The sequence below is a fragment of the Saccopteryx bilineata genome, chromosome 5, assembly GCF_036850765.1.
Source record: "Saccopteryx bilineata isolate mSacBil1 chromosome 5, mSacBil1_pri_phased_curated, whole genome shotgun sequence".
NCBI lineage: Eukaryota > Metazoa > Chordata > Mammalia > Chiroptera > Emballonuridae > Saccopteryx > Saccopteryx bilineata.
The window spans coordinates 149,332,000-149,353,700 of NC_089494.1; the positions used below are offsets into that span (position 1 = coordinate 149,332,000).

Genomic DNA, 21,701 nt, shown 5'->3' on the forward strand with positions numbered 1-21,701 from the left:
TACTAGCTATTAGCCGAAAAAGGTGGGGCCTCAGAGGGCCGGGCTCCCCAACACTCGCGAGGTTTACCTACGTTTAGCGTTAGGAAGCGAGACGGAATTAAAAAAAAAAAAAAAAAAAAAAAAAGCGTGGTGGGAGGGGCGTGGGGAAGCTCCTGCACTTGCGCGGTGAGGCCAGTCTTCCTGACCTTCAGCAGGGCCTGCACCACCATGTTCTCTCGGGCGGGAGTCGTTGGGGTCTCGGCCTGGGCGGTGCAGCCGCAATGGTATGGCAGCTTGTTGTAGGAAAGGGATGGAAGAGCTCGATTAGGGGGGAGGGGACGCGGGTGGAGGCGAGTGGGACGGAACAGGGTCGCAGGGCTGACCGGGCTCCCGGGCCCGTGGAGGGCCCGGGAGGCCTGGGCTGCGGGCAGCGCCTCGGATCTGGGAAAGGCACGCGACGGGCTGGAGAGACCGCAAGGTCACGCCGTGACTCCTGAGGCGGGTTAGGGCGGGGTGAGGGCCACCGGGAGTTGTCGTCTTGGACCTTGGGATTGAGACCTTAGTCCGAATTAATTTCAGGGCGGTATTGATGCATTCAGCTAATAAGAACTTGTGGAGCTTGTCTTCGGCAATATCGTGGAGTCTCCTCGGCCCACAAAGTGAGGGAGGAAGGGAGCACCCAAGGCAAGGTCTAGCGTAAGGTTAAGATGTGCTTTATGTCCTTGACGCCGTTTCAAACCTGCCAGTGTTGGGCAGACTTTGCAAGGGCCGGTGTGGAGCGTAGTAACGCTTTAAGAGCAGTTCATTTCAGCCAGAACTTTTATTAAGTACCTACCTTGTAGCAGGCACTTTGCTAGGCACTGGTGAATCAAATAAGTGCCCTCCTGGGCCGACGGTAGTTGGGTGCAAAAGGACCTTAAATAATCTGTCGGTTGGTGAGGAAGAGAAAGACACCTTATTATCTTGAAACTATCATGCTGAAGTAGTAACCCTGTAAGGTCATAAAATTGTCGCAAGGTCCTGAGAGGACGAGAAGATAGATTTAAGTAACTGCCGTGCAGTTTCCAAGGATTTTAAAAATTGATTCGCGAAAAACATTTGCATGTTAGAAGGCCTAAGAATAGAAAGATAAACGTTAGCTTGTGGTGGGACCATATCATAGGATAAAACGTTTTGATGCTGTACTGTCTGGGAGAATTTCAAAGTGCTAAGGAGATTATTAATTACAGGCTCTGTGTAGCAATTCCCTGGGTTTGCAGTAGGGAGAATTCTAAGGAGCAGTAACACTAAACTAGATTTTTGTATCCTGGTTAATGTGAAGCATTAATTCAAATGGGTATGTTTTTCATTAAACAAAGAATTTATAACAATAAAGATTTTCAGGGTAACGAAGTAATTTAACGTCCTGCGAAATAATACCTACATAAAAATGTTGGCAGCCCTGGCCGATTGGCTCAGCGGTAGAGCGTCGGCCTGGCGTGCAGGGGACCTGGGTTCGATTCCCGGCCAGGGCACATAGGAGAAGCGCCCATTTGCTTCTCCACCCCCCACCCACCCCCCTTCCTCTCTGTCTCTCTCTTCCCCTCCCGCAGTGGAGGTTCCATTGGAGCAAAGATGGCCCGGGCGCTGGGGATGGCTCCTTGGCCTCTGCCCCAGGCGCTGGAGTGGCTCTGGTTGCGGCAGAGCGACGCCCCGGAGGGGCAGAGTATCTCCCCCTGGTGGGCAGAGCGTCGCCCCTGGTGAGCGTGCCGGGTGGATCCCGGTGGGGCGCATGCGGGAGTCTGTCTTGTCTCTCCCCGTTTCCAGCTTCAGAAAAATACACACAAAAAAAATGTTGGCAGATTTGCCTAGGAAGTCAGGTTTTTCCTCCCTAATCTTGAAAAAGAATACATACATGGGAATTAGGAAAGTCACCTTTGTTGAGTTCTCAGGTAAGTGAGTTGTACCGTTTGCTAATCATTTAGCGCACATTTGTTAGGTGCTTGGTCGTCAAGTTGCTAAAAGGTTGTGGTAATCAAATAGACATGGTCTTAGCTTCTTGAGAGACACAGTTCCTGGCATGCAGTGTTGCTCTGCAAACATCAGCTCTTCTTCTTTCCTTCTCATTAGTTACCTGTCAGTAATTTTAGAGCCTTGCGTAGTATCCAAGTTGATCTTGTAAAAATGTAAAGAGTTCCTGAAATTGTCTGACCTGTGGTGGTGAAGTGCATAAAGCGTCAACCTGGAAACGCTGAGGTTGCCGGTTCAAAACCCTGGGCTTTCCTGGTCAAGGCACATATGGGAGTTGATGCTTCCTGTTCCTCCCCCCTTCTCTCTCTCTCTCTCTCTCTCTCTCCTCTCTATAATGAATAAATAAAATCTTTAAAAAAAAAAAAAAAAGAGTTCCTGAAATGAGGACAAAATATTTTACATAAAACTGTAGAAATAGCTTTTTTTAAAATCCTGTAAGACAATTTGAAGGTCTTTTTAATAAAGGTTTGAAATGAGAGTTCTCTTAGTCTGAGATGACTAATACCAGGGGCCTAAATTGGAACCTCAATCATCAAATAAAGGTTATAGTCCTGACCTTAATCCCTTTTGAATGTTAGTTTTAAATTGGTAGGTTATGAATCTTCTTAAAACATTGGTGTTCCACTATGGAAAGCTTGTCCTCTTCACATTTTCCATCACTCAAGGGCCTGATGTCTTTACAACCTATTCTACCCTTTCCCTTCCCATTCATTATAATTGCCTTTTAAATTCAGAAATGAGAACCATCTTAATGTTTTACACTCCACAGAATTAATTGGAAAGGTAGAAAATACCTTTGCTTTAACACAACCATGAAGGGGCATTTCCTCATTTCTCTTTGGTTATTTATTTTAAATTTATTTATTTGTTGATTTTAGGGAGAGCAAGAGAGACATCAATTTATTGTTCCACCCATCCATACATTCATTGGTTGACTCGTGTGTGCCCTTACCAGGGATGGAACCCACAACCCTGGCATCCTGGAACGACACTCCAACCAACTAAGCTACCTGGCTGGGGTTGTTATAGAAAGCTTTTTGAAGTGCAATTTGTTTTTTATAGTTTTTGCTTCAGGGAGGTTTCGTGCTAACATTAAAATGAGGCTTAATTAAAATTGTGATGAAATTATTTTGAGGGGTGAAATATATTTGGTAGGACACTTGAATCTATGTAAACACAAATTAAAATCAATAAAAAATTTTAAAAAATTATTTTAATTGCTGTCTAGGGGATCCAAAAGTACCCTGAACTTTAAGAAATTAACTTTTTTTAAAAGCCGCATATAAGAAAATGGAAATAAATTTGAGGGAAAATATTTGCTTTTTCTCTCCCAAATTAGGGGGAAATACATTTTTTCTTTCCTAGTGTTCCACATTCTCCAAAATGTAACTATTTTATAATAGGACAGTAATGGTCATAAGTTGAACTATATGCATTGAAAAGGAAGAGAGATGGCATTTAGAAGAGAAAGAGAAGATTGTAATTTGGAACAGCAGATATTTACTTGTAAATGTAAAAAAAGTGAGGCAGCGACGTGTAATGAAAGATGAACTGGCCCTGGCCGGTTGGCTCAGCGGTAGAGCGTCGGCCTGGCGTGTGCGGGACCCGGGTTCGATTGCTGGCCAGGGCACATAGGAGAAGTGCCCATTTGCTTCTCCACCACCCCCTCCTTCGTCTCTGTCTCTCTCTTCCCCTCCCGCAGCCAAGGCTCCATTGGAGCAAAGATGGCCCGGGCGTTGGGGATGGCTTCTTGGCCTCTGCCCCAGGCGCTAGAGTGGCTCTGGTCCTGGCAGAGCGACACCCCGGAGGGGCGGAGCATCGCCCCCTGGTGGGCAGAGCGTAGCCCCTGGTGGGCGTGTGGATCCCGGTCGGGCGGATCCCGGTTGGGCGCATGTGGGAGTCTGTCTGACTCTCTCCCCGTTTCCAGCTTCAGAAAAATACAAAAAAAAAAACCCAAAGAACAAAAAGATGAACTGGAGCCAAACTGCTGGGGTTTCAATCCCAGCTGCCACTCACCTGGTTACATGACCTTGGACAAGTTATTCAGTGCCTGTGTCTCTAAACCATTTTCTTATCTATTAAATGTAGGTAGTGATTACTACACAATTAATGGGTTAGTGTGAGGATTAAATGAGTTGGTGTTTGTAAAGAACTGAGAGGAATGGGAGACTTGCTGGTGTGAATCCAGATGTATCAATAGTTTATAACTACAGTTTCTACACAGAATATAATGTAAGAAAGTACTTATCAAAGAAGACTCAATCATGGGCAGTGGTTGGTGAATAAGTGGGAGGGAGTCATTTTTTGGTCAAGGGACAGGTGATGGACTTCCACACGGGCATTCATTCAATAGTAGTATCAGGCATACTTTGTAATTTTCCTTAACCCTTTGAGTAGTACAAATGTTCATGTACATCCTCGTGCCTCTCGTCCATCCAGAGTACAATCGTACATGCATAAGGCAACATTTTTTTTTTCTGTATTTTTCTGAAGCCGGAAACAGGGAGAGACAGTCAGACAGACTCCCACATGCGCCTGGCCACCAGGCAAACCCACCAGGGGGCGACGCTCTGCCCACCAGGGGTCGATGCTCTGCCCCTCCGGGGGGTCGCTCCATTGCGACCAGAGCCACTCTAGCTCCTGGGGCAGAGGGCGAGGAGCCATCCCCAGCACCCGGACCATCTTTGCTCCAGTGGAGCCTCGGCTGCAGGAGGGGAAGAGAGAGACAGAGAGGAAGGAGAGGGGGAGGGGTAGAGAAGCAGATGGACGCTTCTCCTTTGTGCCCTGGCCGGGAATCGAACCCGGGACTTCTGCACGCCATGCCAATGCTCTACTACTGAGCCAACCGGCCAGGGCCTGTAAGGCAACATTTTAAAAAAGGCAAGTATTTTCTTTTTTCTATAAATTGGTTATCAAACATGATTTTAAGTTAATAAAACTAACTGGAACTAATTTAAAAAAAAAAACAAAACTCACTCCCAAGGGTCAGCAAGCATGAAAAAAAAAAGCTCACTACTCAAAGGGTTAAGCATTTGTGGATGCTGCTTGCTTTTGTGTGTGTGTGTGTGTGTGACAGAAATAGGGACAGATAGATAAAAAGGGAGAGAGGTAAGAAGCATCAATTTTTCATTGATTGCTTTCTCATTTGTGCGTTGATGGGGCAGGGCAGGGAGGGGCCTGTAGCAGAGTGAGGGACCCCTTGCTCAAGCCAGCAACCATGGGGTTATGTCTGATTCCGTGCTCAAGCTGGCCACCTTGGCGTTTCCAACCTGGGTCCTCTGCATCCCATTCCTACCCTCTATCCACTGTGCCACCATCTGATCAGGCTGCTTTCTTAATTTTTATGCAGTATTCATGTGCTCCTTAAAATTCTTTGATAAGTCATTCATCTAGCAACATTGCTGGCTTCCTCCACACTGCCCTCTGAGCATTTTCTAACAATGCTGTATAATCACAGTAGATAATGGTAATCCACAATGGTGATTTTTCTCTCTGCTGTAGTTGATACAGTTCTGATTTCTCAAGTCTCCTAAATGTTTTTCAGGACATGATGCAATTTTTCAGAACATATAGGTGATTCAGAACTTTTATCTTTTTGTTTGCAGATACTGTATATTCAGTAGATAGAGCAAGATAACCCTGACGAAAGTTCAGATCAGCTCATGATTATTCTGTACTCAAATTGCACTTTAAAAATAAAATTGTAACATAGATTGACATCTAGAACTAAATGGAGGCTAAATAGGAGAGTGCTTCAAAGCTGGAAATTAGGGCATGAGCATAGCATAAAGAATCACATATGATCCTACCTCTCACCTCATTTGGAATACTATGGAAATGAAAAAATTCTGTTTATCCAAACATGGCATACAATTCAAATTTGTTCTGTATCATATTCTCTGACTAGAAACTTGTATCTGTCTGCCTAAAACCATAATGTCCAGATGTCACTCCGTATAGTCTATAAATTTAGTATGTTTGGAGTGAAAAAGTTTCATCAAAAAGAAGAAAGCTCTTCATAAAATGGGGTCACTTTTCAAGTGCCATTAGTTAATGGAATGGTCATTCTGTTGGATAAGTCTGTATTCAAAATAGTAATGCTTGTCAGTATTTACCAGCTTTAATCTTTAGTGGAGTATTTTCCATAAAGTCTCCTTCCTCTTATTTTCATGTTTTTCTTTGACTAAGTAATATCAGTAAAAATGTATGTCAGGATTGTTTTGTGTGTGTGTGAGCAGGAGAGAGAAAGAAAGAATGATGAGAAGCATCAACTTGTAATTGTATCATACTATAGTTATTCATTGATTGCTTCTCATACATGCCTTGACTGGGTGGGGAGTGGGGCTCAACCCAAGCCATTGACCCCCTGCTCAAGCCAGTCACCATGGGATCATGTCAGTGATCCTGTGCTCAAGCCGGTAACCTTGGCATTTCAAACCTGGGACTTCAGTGTTCCAGGTCAATGCTCTGTACACTGTGCCACCACCGATCAGGTGAAAAGTTGAGATTTTTAAAGATAAGTGTTTTGATTATGACCTTTCAGACTTATTTTTATGCACATAAACACATAATCACAAAAATGGGATCATATACTGTTTCATAATCAGCATTTTTAAGTTATAATTGATAGACTTTACTTTTTAGTACAGTTTTAGACTGATAGAAAAATTGATCATTTAGTATAGAGAGTTCCATATACCCACACCCCACTTTGAACAGTGGCCCCAATTTTTAGTATCTTGCATTAGTGTGGTATATGTACAACAGTTAATGGATCAATATTAATACATTATTAACTAAGTTGCATAGTTTCATTAAGGTCACCCCTGTTGTATAGTTCTATAGATTTTGACAAATGCATAAAGACATGCCTGCTGCCCTAAAAGTTATCTCCCCCAGATCTGACTACCATTGATCTTTTCACTGTTGCTATAATTTTGTCTTTTCTGGAATGTCATATAGTTGGAATCTTGATACATTTGTAGTTGGAATCAGTATATAATCTTTAAAGATTGGCTCTTGCTGAGCAATATGCAGTTATGGTTCTGTCATCTTTTTGTGACTGAATAGCTCATTTATTTTTATCTATTTATTAGTGTTTTATTTGGCCCTGGCCGGTTGGCTCAATGGATAGAGTGTTGGCATGGTGTGTGGACGTCCCAGGTTTGCTCCCCAGTCAGGGCACACATAGGAAGTGACCATCTTCTCTTCCTACCTTCTCCCCCTTCTATCTTCTTCTCTTGCAGCCAGGGGCTCGATTGGTTTGAGTGTCGGCCTCGGGTTAGCTCCGTTAACTTGAACAATGGCCCCAGAGGTGGGAGGTTGTCGGGTGGACCCTGGTTGGGGCACATGCAGGGGTCTGTCTCTCTCCCCTCCTCTCACTTTAAAGTAAAATAAATATTAATGTTTTATTTTTAATTTATTGATTGATTTTAGAGATAGAGACATTGATTTGTTCTACTCATTTATGCATTTGTTGGTTGATTCTTGTGTGTGCCCTGACTGGGGATCAAACCTGTCATTTGGTACATCAGGATGGTGCTAACCAACTGAGCTACCCAGCCAGGGCTTATTTTTATTCTTGAATAATGCTTCATTATATGGATGTACCAGTTTGTTTACCCAATGAATCAAGTTGAAGGACATCTTGGTTGCTTCCAATTTTGGTGATCATTAATAAAGCTGCTGCTATTAGCATTCATGTGCTGGTTTTTGTGTAGAGGTAAGTTTTCAGCTAAATAGATAGATATGGAGGAGCAGGATTGCTGGATCGTATGTTAAGATTATGTTTAAGATATGTAAGAAACTGCCAAAGTATACATATATTTAAAAAAAAATTTTTTATTGATTTTTAGAGAGAGAGAAAGAGGGGGAAGAAGTAGGAAGCGTCAACTCATAGTTGACTTCCTGTATGTGCCTTGACCAAGCAAGTCCAGGGTTTTGAACCAGCAACCTCAGCATGCCAGGTCCATGCTTTATCTACTGAGCCACCACAGGTCAGCAGTAGCCATGTCATTTTGCATTCCCACTGACAGTGAGAGTTCCTTTTGCTCCACATCCTCATCATCATTTGGTATTGTCAATCTAAAAACAATTTAATCATTCAGGTTCATAGTTGTATCTCATTTTAATTTGCATTTTCCTAATGACATGATACTAAGCATCTTTTTATATACTTATTTGCCACCTGTATATCTTTGGTGAGGTATCTGTTCTAATCTTTTGCCCATTATCTAATCTGGATTATTCATTTTCTTATTGTTGAGTTTTAAGAGGTTTCTGTACATGTTAGATAACAGTCCTTTATCAAGTGTGTGTTTTTGCAGATATTTTCTCCCAGTATTTAATAGCTTGTCTTTTCAGTCTCTTAAGAGTGTCTTTTGGCCCTGGCCGTTTGGCTCAGCAGTAGAGCGTCGGCCTGGCGTGCGGGGGACCCGGGTTCGATTCCCGGCCAGGGCACATAGGAGAAGCACCTATTTGCTTCTCCATTCCCCCCCCTCCTTCCTCTCTGTCTCTCTCTTCCCCTCCCGCAGCCAAGGCTCCATTGGAGCAAAGATGGCCCGGGCGCTGAGGATGGCTCCTTGGCCTCTGCCCCAGGTGCTAGAGTGGCTCTGGTCGCAACAGAGCGACGCCCCTGGTGGGCATGCCAGGTGGAACCCGGTTGGGCGCATGCAGGAGTCTGTCTGACTGTCTCTCCCCATTTCCAGCTTCAGAAAAATACAAAAAAAAAAAAAAAAAAGAGTGTCTTTTGAAGAGCAGAAATTTATAAAATTAATGAAGTACAGCTTCCCCCCCCCCCCCATGGGCCATGATTTTGGTTTTATTTATCTGAAAACTCAACTGAACCCAAAGCACCTAGATCCTCTGCTGTGGTATGTTGTGGAAGTTTTATAGTTCTGTGTTTTACGTTTAGATCTATGATCCATTTGAGCTAATTTTTGTGAAATGTATAGGATATTGTCTAGATCAGTGGATTTCAACCATTTTACATTTGGGGACCAATGAAAATAGAACTATTTGGGGGACCTGTAAGGCAGTAATCACCCTGAGCATAAGCAAATTCGGCTAAGATCATTGGGTCTATAATCTTTATACAACATCAGGGTAGTTAACTCTTTCACAGACTGGCACTGGTCTGGGAACTGCTGGTTGAAAATCACTAATCTAAATTAATATTTTTGCCTGTGGCGGTCCAATGGTCCAGAACCATTTGTAGAAAAGAGTATCCTTTCTCAATATAATGATTTTTGCTTCTTTATCAAACTTAAGTTGGTGTATTTGTTTTTTGTTTTTTGTTTGTTTTTTTTTTAAATATTTTTATTTTTAACTTTATTCAGTTTTTTTTAAAGACAGAGAGAGAGAGAGAGAGAGAGAGAGAGAGAGAGAGAAGGGAGAGAGAGAGAGAAGGGAGAGGAGCAGGAAGCATCAACTCTCATATGTGCCTTGGCCAGGCAAGCCCAAGGTTTTGAACCGGCGACCTCAGCGTTCCCAGGTCGACGCTTTATCCACTGCGCCACCACAGGTCAGGCAAGTTGGTGTATTTGTGTGAGTTTGTTTCTGGGATCTCTCTTCTGTTCTATTATCTACTTGTCCATTCCTTCACCAATGCCAGTTTTATTTTTTGTAATTTTATAGTAAGTCGTGAAATCAGATAGTGTCAACTCTCTAGCTTTGTTTTTCTTCACTGTTGTGTTGGCTGTTCTGGGTGTTTGGCCTTTGCATATAGACATTAAAATCAGTTTTATTTTGATAGTCATAAAATAACTTGCTGAGATTTTGTTTGAATTGTATTATTGTATATATCAAGTTGGGAAGAATTGAACTATCAGCAACATTAAACTTTTCTATGAATGTGGAATTTCTCTCCATTTATTTAGATCTTTCATTTCTTTCATCAGTTTTAGTTTTCATCATATAGATCTTATACATATTTTGTTAGGTTTATATGTCTTTTGTGGTTTTTTAATTGTGATAAAATATACTACTATAGTTGGTTATTAGTTCAAGGATTTTTTTTTTGCAAATTCTTTGAGATGTTCTACCTAGACAGTCATATCAGCTGTGAACAAATAAAGCTTTAATTCTTCCCTCCCAATCTGTATGCCTTTTTTTTTTTTTTTTTTTTGGTCTTATTGTATTAGCTAGGACATCCTGTATAATGTTGAATAGAAGTAGCGAGAGAGGATATCCTTGTCTTTTTCCCAATCTTAGGAGAAAATTTCTAGTTTCTCACTATTAAACCATAGTGTTTTTTGTCGATGTTCTTTATTGGGTTAAGGACGTTTTCTTCTATTCTCAATTTGCTAAACGGTGTTTATCATGAAAGGGTATTAGATTATGTCAAAGGCTTTTTCTATGTATATTGCTCCTATGATTTTTCTTCTTTAACCTGGTTGATGTGATGGATAATACATGATTTTTGAACGATGAACCAGCCTTGCATACTTGGAATAAATCCCACTTGGTCATGGTGTATAATTCATTTTACTATATTGTTGGATTCATTTTGCAAATATTTTGTTGAGGATTTTTACATCAGTATTCATAAAATCCTATGCTCTAATTGTCATTTCTTATTATGTATTTATGTGGTTTTGCTGTTAGAATAATGCTAACCTCATAGAATTAGGAATGTTCCCTCAGCTTCCATTTTTTTTCTTTTGGAAGGGCATCAACTACCATGTTTACTGATATTTAAAAATTTGTATCACAAATCTCAAAACCTCATCTGTTTCTCATATCTGTTGAACATTTCCACTTTGTCCGATAGTCTTTTTAATAATATAATCAAAAATCATCTTCAGGAACATTACCTGCACCTTTTATTTATCTTGGTAATGATAACACTATTCACTCAGGTCATTAAATTAGAAAATATTGAGTCATTCTTATTGTTTTCCTTTCCACCGTTAAGAACTTAATCTCTGCCTTGGCGGGTTGGCTCAGTGGATAGAACGTTGGCCTGGAGTATGGATGTTCCATGTTCCTTTCCTGGTCAGGGCATATAGGAGAAGTGACCATCTATTTCTCTCCACCCTTTTTCCCTTCTTTGCCTCTTCCCCTCTTGCAGCCAGTGGTTTAATTAGTTTGAACTTCAGCCCAAGGTGCTGAGAATAGCTCTTTGGTCTGAGCATCAGCCTTAGGCAGTAAAAATAGCTTGGTTGATTCAAACATCCGCCCAGATGAGGGTTGGGTGGATCCTGGTTGGGGTGCATGCTAGAGTCTGTCTCACTATCTCCCCTCCTTTTGTTAAAAAAACGACAACAAAAAAATAAACTATCTCAAACCTAGTCTCTTGTTGGCTTTGTTAACATCTTAGTCCAGGTTCTTGCTTCTTTTGTCTAGAACAGGGGTCCCCAAACTTTTTACACAGGGGGCCAGTTCACTGTCCCTCAGACCGTTGGTGGGCCGGGCCGGACTATAAAAAAAACTATGAACAAATCCTTATGCACACTGCACATATCTTATTTTAAAGTAAAAAAAACCAAAACGGGAACAAATACAACATTTAAAATAAAGAACAAGTAAATTTAAATCAACAAACTGACCAGTATTTCAATGGGAACTATGCTCCTCTCACTGACCACCAATGAAAGAGGTGCCCCTTCCGGAAGTGTGGAGGGGGCCGCATGCGGCCCACGGGCCATAGTTCGGGGATCCCTGGTCTAGAAGCTGAAGCAACCCCTATTTAGTCTCCATGTCATCAATATTCCAACATCATTTTATGCTTTTCACTGCCATCCAAGATGCTTTACTGAAAAACTAAACTGATTTATGGGCTTATAAATACTCATTTCCCTACTACTATTAAATAAACTTATTAAACCAACCTATGTCTCCAGATTCAAAACTATTTCTTGTTCCTGGGAATGCCCTCCTTAGGCCTCTTCCTTCTTTATGCACAAATTGACTGATTCCTCAATTTCATGGACCTTTCTGGTCCAACACAGGTACTTTGTATGGATTTAAGGGCTGGAAGATAATTTATGTTTCATAATATATCTTCCCCTCTAGGGCAGGGATCATCTCATTTATTTTTTACTAACATTACATTTAACTCAAACCATTTCTGACTTCTATGCATTATACTTTAATTTTAAAGATTGTAGAAAAATTGCCTGACCAGGCGGTGGTGCAGTGGATAGAGTGTCAGACTGGGATCCGGAGGACCCAGGTTCAAGACCCCAAGGTCACCAACTTGAGCACGGGCTCATCTGGTTTAAGCAAAGCTCACCAGCTTGAACCCAAGGTCGCTGGCTTGAGCAGGGGGTTACTCGGTCTGTTGAAGGCCCATGGTCAAGGCACATATGAGAAAGTAATCAATGAACAACTAAGGTGTCGCAATGAAAAACTGATGATTGATGCTTCTCATCTCTCCATTTCTGTCTGTCTGTCCCTATCTATCCCTCTCTGACTCTCTCTCTGTCTCTGTAAAAAAAAAAAAAAAAAAAAAGATTGTAGAAAAATATTTAATGTAAATTTTGTGTAAATCTAAGTTTTCATGAATTTTGTTAATGAGATAAAAGTATACTTCTTGTGATCATAGGCCATGTTCTGAAAAATAGTAGCTGCTTAGTAAATGTTTATTTAATTGAGTTGGAAAAGTTAAGAATTGGTTGGAATAAAGTGAGCTCTCACATTTTTTTTTTCTGTGTGAGAGAGACAGAGAGGGACAGATAAGGACAGACAGGAAGGGAGAGAGATGAGAAGCATCCAGTTCTTCATTGCAACTCCTTAGTTGTTCATTGATTGCTTTCTCATATGTGCCTTTATCGGGGGTTGGGGGCTCCAGCAGAGCAAGTGACTCCTAGCTCAAGCCAGTGACCTTAAGCTCAAGCCAGAGACCTTTGGGCTCAAGCCAGCGACCTTAAGCTCAAGCCAGAGACCTTTGGGCTCAAGCCAGCAACCCTGCATTCCAGCTGCTGAGCCTGTGCCCACACTCAAGCCGGCAACCTCGGGGTTTTGAACCTGGGTCCTCAGCATCCCAGTCCAACGCTTACACCATCATCTAGTCAGGCTCACACATTTTCTTATGTAAGAATGTATATGTGTTATTTGAAAAGGTTTAGGTGAACTGAGAAAGTCAAGGAATGCTGTTTTTAGAGGTGGCTGACCTTGAGAGTAAGTTAGGTGGCCTAATGGGAAAAGAATTTTTTGAGGGAGAAACAATGTAGGCAAAGACATGGAGGTGGGAATGCCATTGTGACTTCAGTGAAAGGTTTGTATTAAGGCAAATAAAATGAGGCCTTTGATAATAGGATTTGGTATTGGTATTAAGAAATTTAAAAGTTAATATATATAAATTCAAAGCTTATATTTAAGTGGTTCTTTATGGGATAGTCTTTAAATAAACATTGACTTTGAAAATTTTTCTTATATAATGGAGCTATTTTTCAAAAATCTAAAATATTTTTAAAATCTTTATCCTCAGGATCCAAGTTCGAAATATGGCAACTTTGAAAGATAGTAAGTACTTTATCAATATGTGAATTAAGAAAAAGCTAAATTTGGACCAATAATATTTTCAGAAATATTCTGCTATTTAAATCCATTATATATTTGTTCAAAAATGATTAAATCTATGTCATATGTGTTGGGCATTGAACTTGTTTTAGAAATGACTGCTGGGAGGTGACATCATCTGTTTCTGTTGCCTATAGAATGATATTATAATTAAGAAAAACTATACTATTTGTAGATAAATATATATATAATGTTACATGATATGTGGTTAAAGGCCATTTTCAATAATGCCATTTAATATTTTCAATGTATAATTTACAGTTTTCTTATGTTCTCAGCTAAATTTGACCTTTCATTAGTATTCATTCTAACATTAAGCATAATTTAGCATTATGCTGTTGATAGTCTAAATGCTGATTCTGCCTTGCAGTTTTGAAAAATATTTTTATAAATTCACAAATGAAACTATAACTCTTTTGTCTTAATACAGCACTTCTGTTTTTCAGTTACCAGGAGACTGAAGTCAATCAAAAACATCCAGAAAATTACCAAGTCTATGAAAATGGTAGCAGCAGCAAAATATGCCCGAGCTGAGCGAGAACTGAAACCAGCTCGAATATATGGAGTAGGATCCTTGGGTAAGAGAAGAATGTAGTTCAAAAGTTATAAAGAATTACTTAAGATCACTACTAATGACTTTGTGTGTGTGTGTGTGTGTGTGTGTGTGTATTTTTCTGAAGCTGGAAACAGGGAGAGACAGTCAGACAGACTCCCGCATGCGCCCGACCGGGATCCACCCGGCACGCCCACCAGGGGGCGATGCTCTGCCCCTCCAGGGCGTCGCTCTGTTGCGACCAGAGCCACTTCAGCGCCTGGGGCAGAGGCCAAGGAGCCATCCCCAGCATCTGGGCCATCTTTGCTCCAATGGAGCCTCGCTGCGGGAGGGGAAGAGAGAGACAGAGAGGAAGGAGAGGGGGAGGGGTGGAGAAGCAGATGGGTGCCTCTCCTGTGTGCCCTGGCCGGAAATCAAACCTGGGACTTCTGCACGCCAGGCCGACGCTCTACCACTGAGCCAACCGGCCAGGGCCTAATGACTTTTATTTAGTGTTTACCATGATGATGGTCCTGTTCTGAGTATTTTACATGTACTCATTTTTCACAAGCAACCCTATAAGGGTAGTAACTGTTTGAGCCTCTGCTTTGTAGATGAGAAAAGTTGAAAAGGTTTCTAGATTATTAAATATATCATTAGAAGAATGTAGAAACATAGGGCATCAAACTCCAGTGCTTGAATTCATTCTATTATGTTTTGATGTGATACCGTATTTTAGGGCTAGAGTAGGGAAGTGGTACCCTGCAGTAGAGAGTTGACTGAGTGGTCATGGACATGGCTCATGAATACATGAATGCAGTGTTTAAAGTAAGTATAAAGAAACTGAAATTTGTTTATTTTCAAATTAAATATATCTGTGATAATGTATCTGTGTATCAGATGTAATTGTCCTATACAGTTTTCTTGTGCACTTCCTTTTTTTTACTTTTAAGAGAGGGGTGGGGAGAGGGACAGGGACAGACAGACCGGAAGGGAGAGAAATGAGAAGCATAAACTCATAGTTGCAGCACCTGAGTTGTTCATTGATTGCTTTCTCATATGTACCTTGACCGGGGGCGGGGGGTGCTCCAGCCAAGCCAGTGACCTCTTGCTCAAGCCAGTGTCCATGGGGTTATGTTATGATCCCATGCTCAAGTTAGCAACCCAGTACTCAAGCCGGCGACCTTGGAGTTTTGAACCTGGTCCTCAGCATCCCAGACCGATGCTGTATCCAATACATCATCACCTGGTCCAGTTCTTCCATATTTTTTAAACATGCATTCATAATGCTAAAGAAAATTTTACATGAGGAAATCATAGAGCCTCAGAGAAAATCATAAGCCTCAGTATAAATAGCTTCTTGGTTAAAACTCCATACTTAAAGCAGTGTCAGCTCTACTGTCTCCTTCTTTGCCTAGCGTAATGCCAAGCATCTGTATAGTTTGTGGCTTAGTAAATCTTGGTTGGTAAATTACTCTCTAGCTATTTATATGAAAAAGGAAAGTCATTTTACTATTTACCTTTCTTGCTGATATTAACAAGGATAATAGATTTGTTACCCTCTAAAAGTCTATAACCACAAAATTACCTAATAAAGTAGGAACTGGCTTTGCCCTGGTTCAGAAGCTCCATTGGTGATTTTCAACCTTTTTTGAGCCGCAGCACATTTTTTACATTTACATAATCCTGGGGCACACCACCTACCAAAATGACACAAAATGACACTATAACACAGTACATATTATACATATAGTTAATAATATAGTTTCTAAATGTATTTATACTCACACCTGACCATGTCTCACGGCACACTAGTGTGCCGCAGCACACTGGTTGAAAAACACTGGCAACGTTGTAGGTTCTATCCCTAGTCAGGGTACTTATAAAATTCAACCAGTGAATGCATGAATAAGTGAAACAACAAATTGATGTTTCTTGCTCTCGTTCCCTCTCTAAAATAAATAGGAAACTGGCTTAGCTATCTGATTAGAGTATTTGTGGAGAAATACTAAAATTCCATGCAGGTGCTGCCAATCAGCTTCTAAAGTCCTTCAAACTAAAAAGATACTAAACTGGTAAATATTAAATGGCTAATCATTTTAAATATTTTAAAATGTAAGGCAGGTATTTTACACTGTATAATATAAAATGTAAAAAGAGACAAAATAATCTTCCCACTCTGCTGAACTTTGGAGATCAGTATTCACTTCTCTGCTTTTTTATGGAGTATCCTAGAAATTGAAATTTGAGAATCATTGCTCTATGCTGAAAAGGTAGTAGTAGCAGGAATTTTGTTGAAATGAATGAATGTGGCCTCCATAAAGATACACTTTGCAACTACAGTGAGCATTAGCTGCATTTGCATCTAGGCTATGCTTTTCATGGCCTGCTCCTAGTCCTGAGCACAGGCTGGCTATGGGCAGGCATATTCTTCAGAGACTTGGGGTTCCCAGAAGCCTTGCTGAACATCCCTTAAATCTCACAGTGGGCTAAGCAGCTGCCACCCAACCTTTCTTCTCATGGATCAGAACTGCATCATCGTATGATAGCTCTTCTGACTCTCACAGGCAATTCGACTAGTAAAGTCCATGTATATTTCATCCTACTGAATCCTCTCTTGGCCTCTGCTTCTTAGAAAACTAGACCAACAAAGTGAGGTTGTTAAATAATTGTTTAAAATGGAATTTTAACAACGTTGCCAGTGTTTTTAACCCCCCCCCCTTAGTGGGGTTGTTAAAATAATCCCCAAAATGAAGTGGAATCATTATTTTAACATCAACAGTTGTTATAAGAGCTTGATATACAGATTATAGAATCAGCTTAGTAAATATTTGCTTCCTGTTTTTTTGGTTGTATACTGAGGATATATAAGTCTGATTATCTAACCCTGGCTGGCTAGCTCGGTTGGTTAGAGTGTTGTCCTGAAACACCAAGGTTGTAGGTTCGATTCCCAGGCAGGGCACATAATGGGAAGTGACTGATGAACACAAAATTAAGTGGAACAACAAATGAATACTTCTTTCTCTCTCTTCCTTCCTCTCTCTGTCTCTCTAAAATTAATGTTATAAAAAAAAAGAAGGAAGTCTGATATCTAAATAAGTTGTTTCCTCTATAATTCTGGCCTCTTTAAAAGTTCTTTAATTGTACTAGAGATTTATTTTTGTTGGTATTTAAGATAAAGTGGCCATTAATGGGCCATTAGGAACCTTTGCCATATATAGTTTTAAATCTTTGTGGTTTTCGTCTTGATTATAAATGGAATAAATACACAGGCAGTTTTAGTTATAGTAGTCAAGTGCCACCTAAATTTAAGTAGATCATTTTGAAAACAGCTTGCCCTTTTGTAGATTAGGTATTATTGTTTTTAGTTTGAATTAAATATATAAATTCTTGCTTTTTACTTTGTTTGTTTTTAAGCTCTGTATGAAAAGGCTGATATTAAGGTGCCTGAAGACAAGAAGAAACACCTCCTAATTGGTGTGTCCTCAGATAGAGGGCTTTGTGGTGCTATCCATTCCTCAGTTGCTAAACAGATGAAAAGTGAGGTGGCTACACTCACAGAAGCCGGGAAAGAAGTTAAGATTGTTGGAATCGGTGATAAAATTAGGGGTATACTTCATAGGTAATTTAAATATATCTTATTTATCTTTAAAAGGGTGCATACATGAATAAATGGACGTTTCTTTCATAGCTTTTTTCAGGCAAGGTGCCCCCTTTTTGGTTATCTGTTTTCTACTCACTAAGTTTTGTTTTTATTTTTTCCAGTAAATATTAGAATCTATAGATGTACTTCATTTTATACTTGTGATTTGTTTCTCCTTCATCAAAACCATAAATGGAATGTAATGGGAATATCAAAAGCTACTGACATTTTAAAAATAGAGGACTGAACTCAGGTGCTAGCTCAATCTGGAAATGTCAGAATGAACATTAATGAGGACTGGAAGGAGAAAACTAAAGTCGTAAAGAATTATACAACAGGAAAGACCTAATTGTTAGTGCTTATTCCTTGCAGGTGCTGAAGGAAAGGAATAACGACAATGTATAGAACAGCTTAATTCAGGGAACACTCTTCCCTCCCCCAAAAACTTGACCCATAGCAATTTTTTCCTTGTTCCCTATGTTCTTTTAGATGAATATTATTACCATTAAACTATTTTATGTGCTGTCTTGATTTTTTTTTTAGGACGCATTCTGACCAGTTTTTGGTGACATTCAAAGAAGTGGGAAGAAAACCCCCTACTTTTGGAGATGCGTCAGTCATTGCCCTGGAATTACTAAATTCTGGATATGAATTTGATGAAGGATCCATCATCTTTAATCGATTCAGGCAAGAAAATTTGAGAAATCAAAGCTTTTTTATGTTCATATTTTAAATTAAGTAAATGTTTATTTAACAGTTTTGAAATTTATATCTGCTTTTGTCATTTCTAGGTCTGTCATCTCTTACAAGACAGAAGAAAAACCTATCTTTTCTCTTAATACTATTGCAAGTGCTGGTAAGTAGTTTTTGTATTTTAAGTATTTTTCTACATAGAAAGGAGAGATTTGTGCATTTAGGAAATATTGTTTGTCAGGATGGCTTGTTTCAACAGCAGCAAAATGATGGTGGGCCATTTCTGTCACTATCTATTAATGGCTTCCATGATGTATTGATCCGTGCACTGATGAATCTTACTTCATTCCTTCGTTAACTGAACAAATAAATATCTATTGAGGGCAATCTTAGACGTGTTTTCTGTCATCCGGGGTTGGCGAGCTCTAGAAATTGGCTTTGCAATCAATCTATGCAAACTACCTAACTCCAACACAATCTGAAGCTCTAGAATAGAAATTTGAACAGTGTTCACAACTCATTTACATTGGCCTAGTAACGTTTCTAGTTTTATTATTTGAACAAAGGCACCATTGCTCAGTGGAGCATTCTAGACACTATTCTGGAATTGGATTTATTTTCCTAAGGGATTTCCCCTTTTGTGCATCATATTTCATCTATTCTAAGATGTACACTTTTTTACATTTCAACATCTCTGAAATTGGTATTCATCTCCAAATCAATGGAATGTCATTTTTAATCATCTATGTTATTTTCTTTCTTAATGGTATGTCAAATATGGGTTATAATCTATAGCATCTTAAGTTTAATGAAACATAGCATTGTTTCACCACTTAACTCTGATGAATGAATTTTGAAGTGTGCTGCTGAATTTTTGCAACATTACTGTAACTCCTGTCAAGCCTCTTAATTGTCTCACTTTTCCATTTTCTTAGAAACATTTTTCTGACTGACACTTTCTGATTTCTCCAGTAATCAAAAGGCTGAATGGAGATTTTTATATTATTGAAAAATACGTGTATGTCCTTTGCCGGCTTTGTGCCAGGCACCCAGCTAGGTGCTAGTTAGACAAGTTCATGACCATGAAATGTACTGGTTATTTTTAAATATCCAATGCTTTTTTTAAACATTTTGCTAAAAATCCTCTATAATCTGTAATGTGGAAGTAGAAGAAACTGTTAGAAGTAAGTCTTTTGATCTATCTTACACTTGTTTTCACTCTAATCATAGAGGATTTTTACAATAGTAAGGCCTTTTGATTGTCAGTCTTTGTGCTGTTACTTCAGAGATATTTATCACTTGTTGTAACAGAGAGCATGAGTATCTATGATGACGTTGATGCTGACGTGCTGCAGAATTACCAGGAATACAACCTGGCCAACATCATCTACTATTCTCTGAAGGAATCCACCACGAGTGAGCAGAGTGCCAGGATGACGGCCATGGACAATGCGAGCAAGAATGCTTGTAAGCACACAGTAGCTTTCTGAGAAACTTCTGTTGCAGAGAGTAGCATGAAGACTATTCTTTAAGTAGATCAGGAAACAGGAGAGCTAGGACCTAGTCCTGGACTCTACTGTTGGTTCTGTGGATTTTTTATTTTTAAGATTTTGCTTACTCATTTTAGAGAGGAAAGAGAGAGAGAAGGGAGGAGGAGCAGAAAGCGTCAACTCCCATATGTGCAAGCCCAGGGCTTCAGTCTCACCACCTCAGCTTCCAGGTCAAGGCTTTATCCACTGTGCCACCACTGGCCAGGCTTATGAAATTTTTGACCAAATGCTATCTCTTCCCTTGAATTTTCTCATCTGAAAAGATAAAAAAGTATTTGGTAGGCAGTAAGTTTGCAAGTACATGGAAAAGGTATCCCATGGAAGATTTAAAAATATCTTGGAATTTTTTAGGCCAATTTTGGTACCCCCCCCCCACCATATCCCCAAGTTCCCCCAAAATCTTATTGTTAAATTAAGCAACATAGAGCTATGAATAAATTATGAAACTGTTTTTTTCCAGTTTCAGATTTTGTTGTCTATTATTTTTGTTTTGTTTGTAGCTGAGATGATTGACAAATTGACTTTGACCTTCAACCGCACCCGCCAGGCTGTCATCACAAAGGAGCTGATTGAAATCATCTCTGGGGCTGCAGCTCTGTAAGTACTTACAGACTGCCTTTGGAGAGCTTCTGTTCTCAAATCTCTGTGTCTGCTAGTTGAACCTTTGGATTTTTAAAAGGTTTTGGGTTTGTTTTGTGACCTCTTGTTTATTAATCGTATATCCTTGCTCTTAGGATATACAGATGTGTTGAAAATTGAATCTCTGGTTTATTTTGATTATTTTAGGCTTAGTTTTTTCCTTTAGGAATCAATATATTGCTAGCTTTCACTTTCCTAAAGCATTAGGAATAAGGATGTGGATAATTCAGTATCATGTATAAAATCTCTCTTTGGAACTTAAAACACTACAAACCAAGCTTTCTAAATTATATAGAACTGGTTTTGAGTTTGGTTTTGCATACAAATCATTGAATGGTAGTAGGGTTTAGTACTTCCTAAATTACTGTTTTTATATCAGTCCCAGAAGATAGTACACCATTTTCCTCGGGAAAATATTAATGTTTGTGAAACCAAGGTTAAGATAATGAGAATTCTATTCAAAACATTATTTAATTGCATTCTCACTTACGCAGAGTACAATTGTTAAAGGCTGTGATTCTTTCAAAGCATTTATATTCTTTTTTTTAGATTTATTTATTGATTTTACAGGGGGTGGGAGGACGAGAAGTAATTGCTTCACTCAGCTGTTCATTGACTGCTTCTCATATGTGCCTTTACCGGGCAAACCCAGGGTTTTGAACCAGCGTCCTCAGCATTCCAGGTCAGCGCTCTGTCCTCTGTGCCACCACAGACCAGGCAGTATTTATATTCTAACAGAATAAAAAAACTATGTAGATAATTGTGATGAAGGATAAAATTGTAGTTAAGTTGTCTTTGACGCATTCATCCCCTCTTACTAATTGGTCACCAATTTCTCTCAGTTTTACTTTCCAAATACCCAAATAACTCTTTCCCCTTATGTCCACTTAATGCAGATTCTTGTCATTTCTCTCCTGAAGTAAAAAATATATTTTTGAGAGCCTCTTAAGTGCCAGAGCCTGTGCAAGACACTGAGGATGTAGTAGCTACAATATTTGTCCTCAAAGAGCTCAAAGCCTTATCAGGGAAGATAGGCACAATATTTGAAATTGCAGTAGAATGGAGATCAGCAGACTGAGGCCCAGAGCTATGAACGATATTTATATTTTTAAAGGGTTATAAAAAGGGAGAC

General features: G+C 39.8%; 1 protein-coding gene across 1 annotated transcript; it reads left to right on the plus strand.

The window, feature by feature from the left end:
* Positions 1-114: 114 nt before the first annotated feature.
* On the plus strand, positions 115-20,531 carry ATP5F1C (ATP synthase F1 subunit gamma). The gene is made up of 8 exons (XM_066278859.1): positions 115-263; positions 13,421-13,455; positions 13,959-14,090; positions 17,462-17,666; positions 18,231-18,374; positions 18,479-18,543; positions 19,692-19,847; positions 20,431-20,531. The coding sequence occupies exons 1-8, from the start codon at positions 208-210 to the stop codon at positions 20,529-20,531; spliced, it is 894 nt and encodes a 297-aa protein (XP_066134956.1). The 5' UTR covers positions 115-207.
* Positions 20,532-21,701: the final 1,170 nt, after the last annotated feature.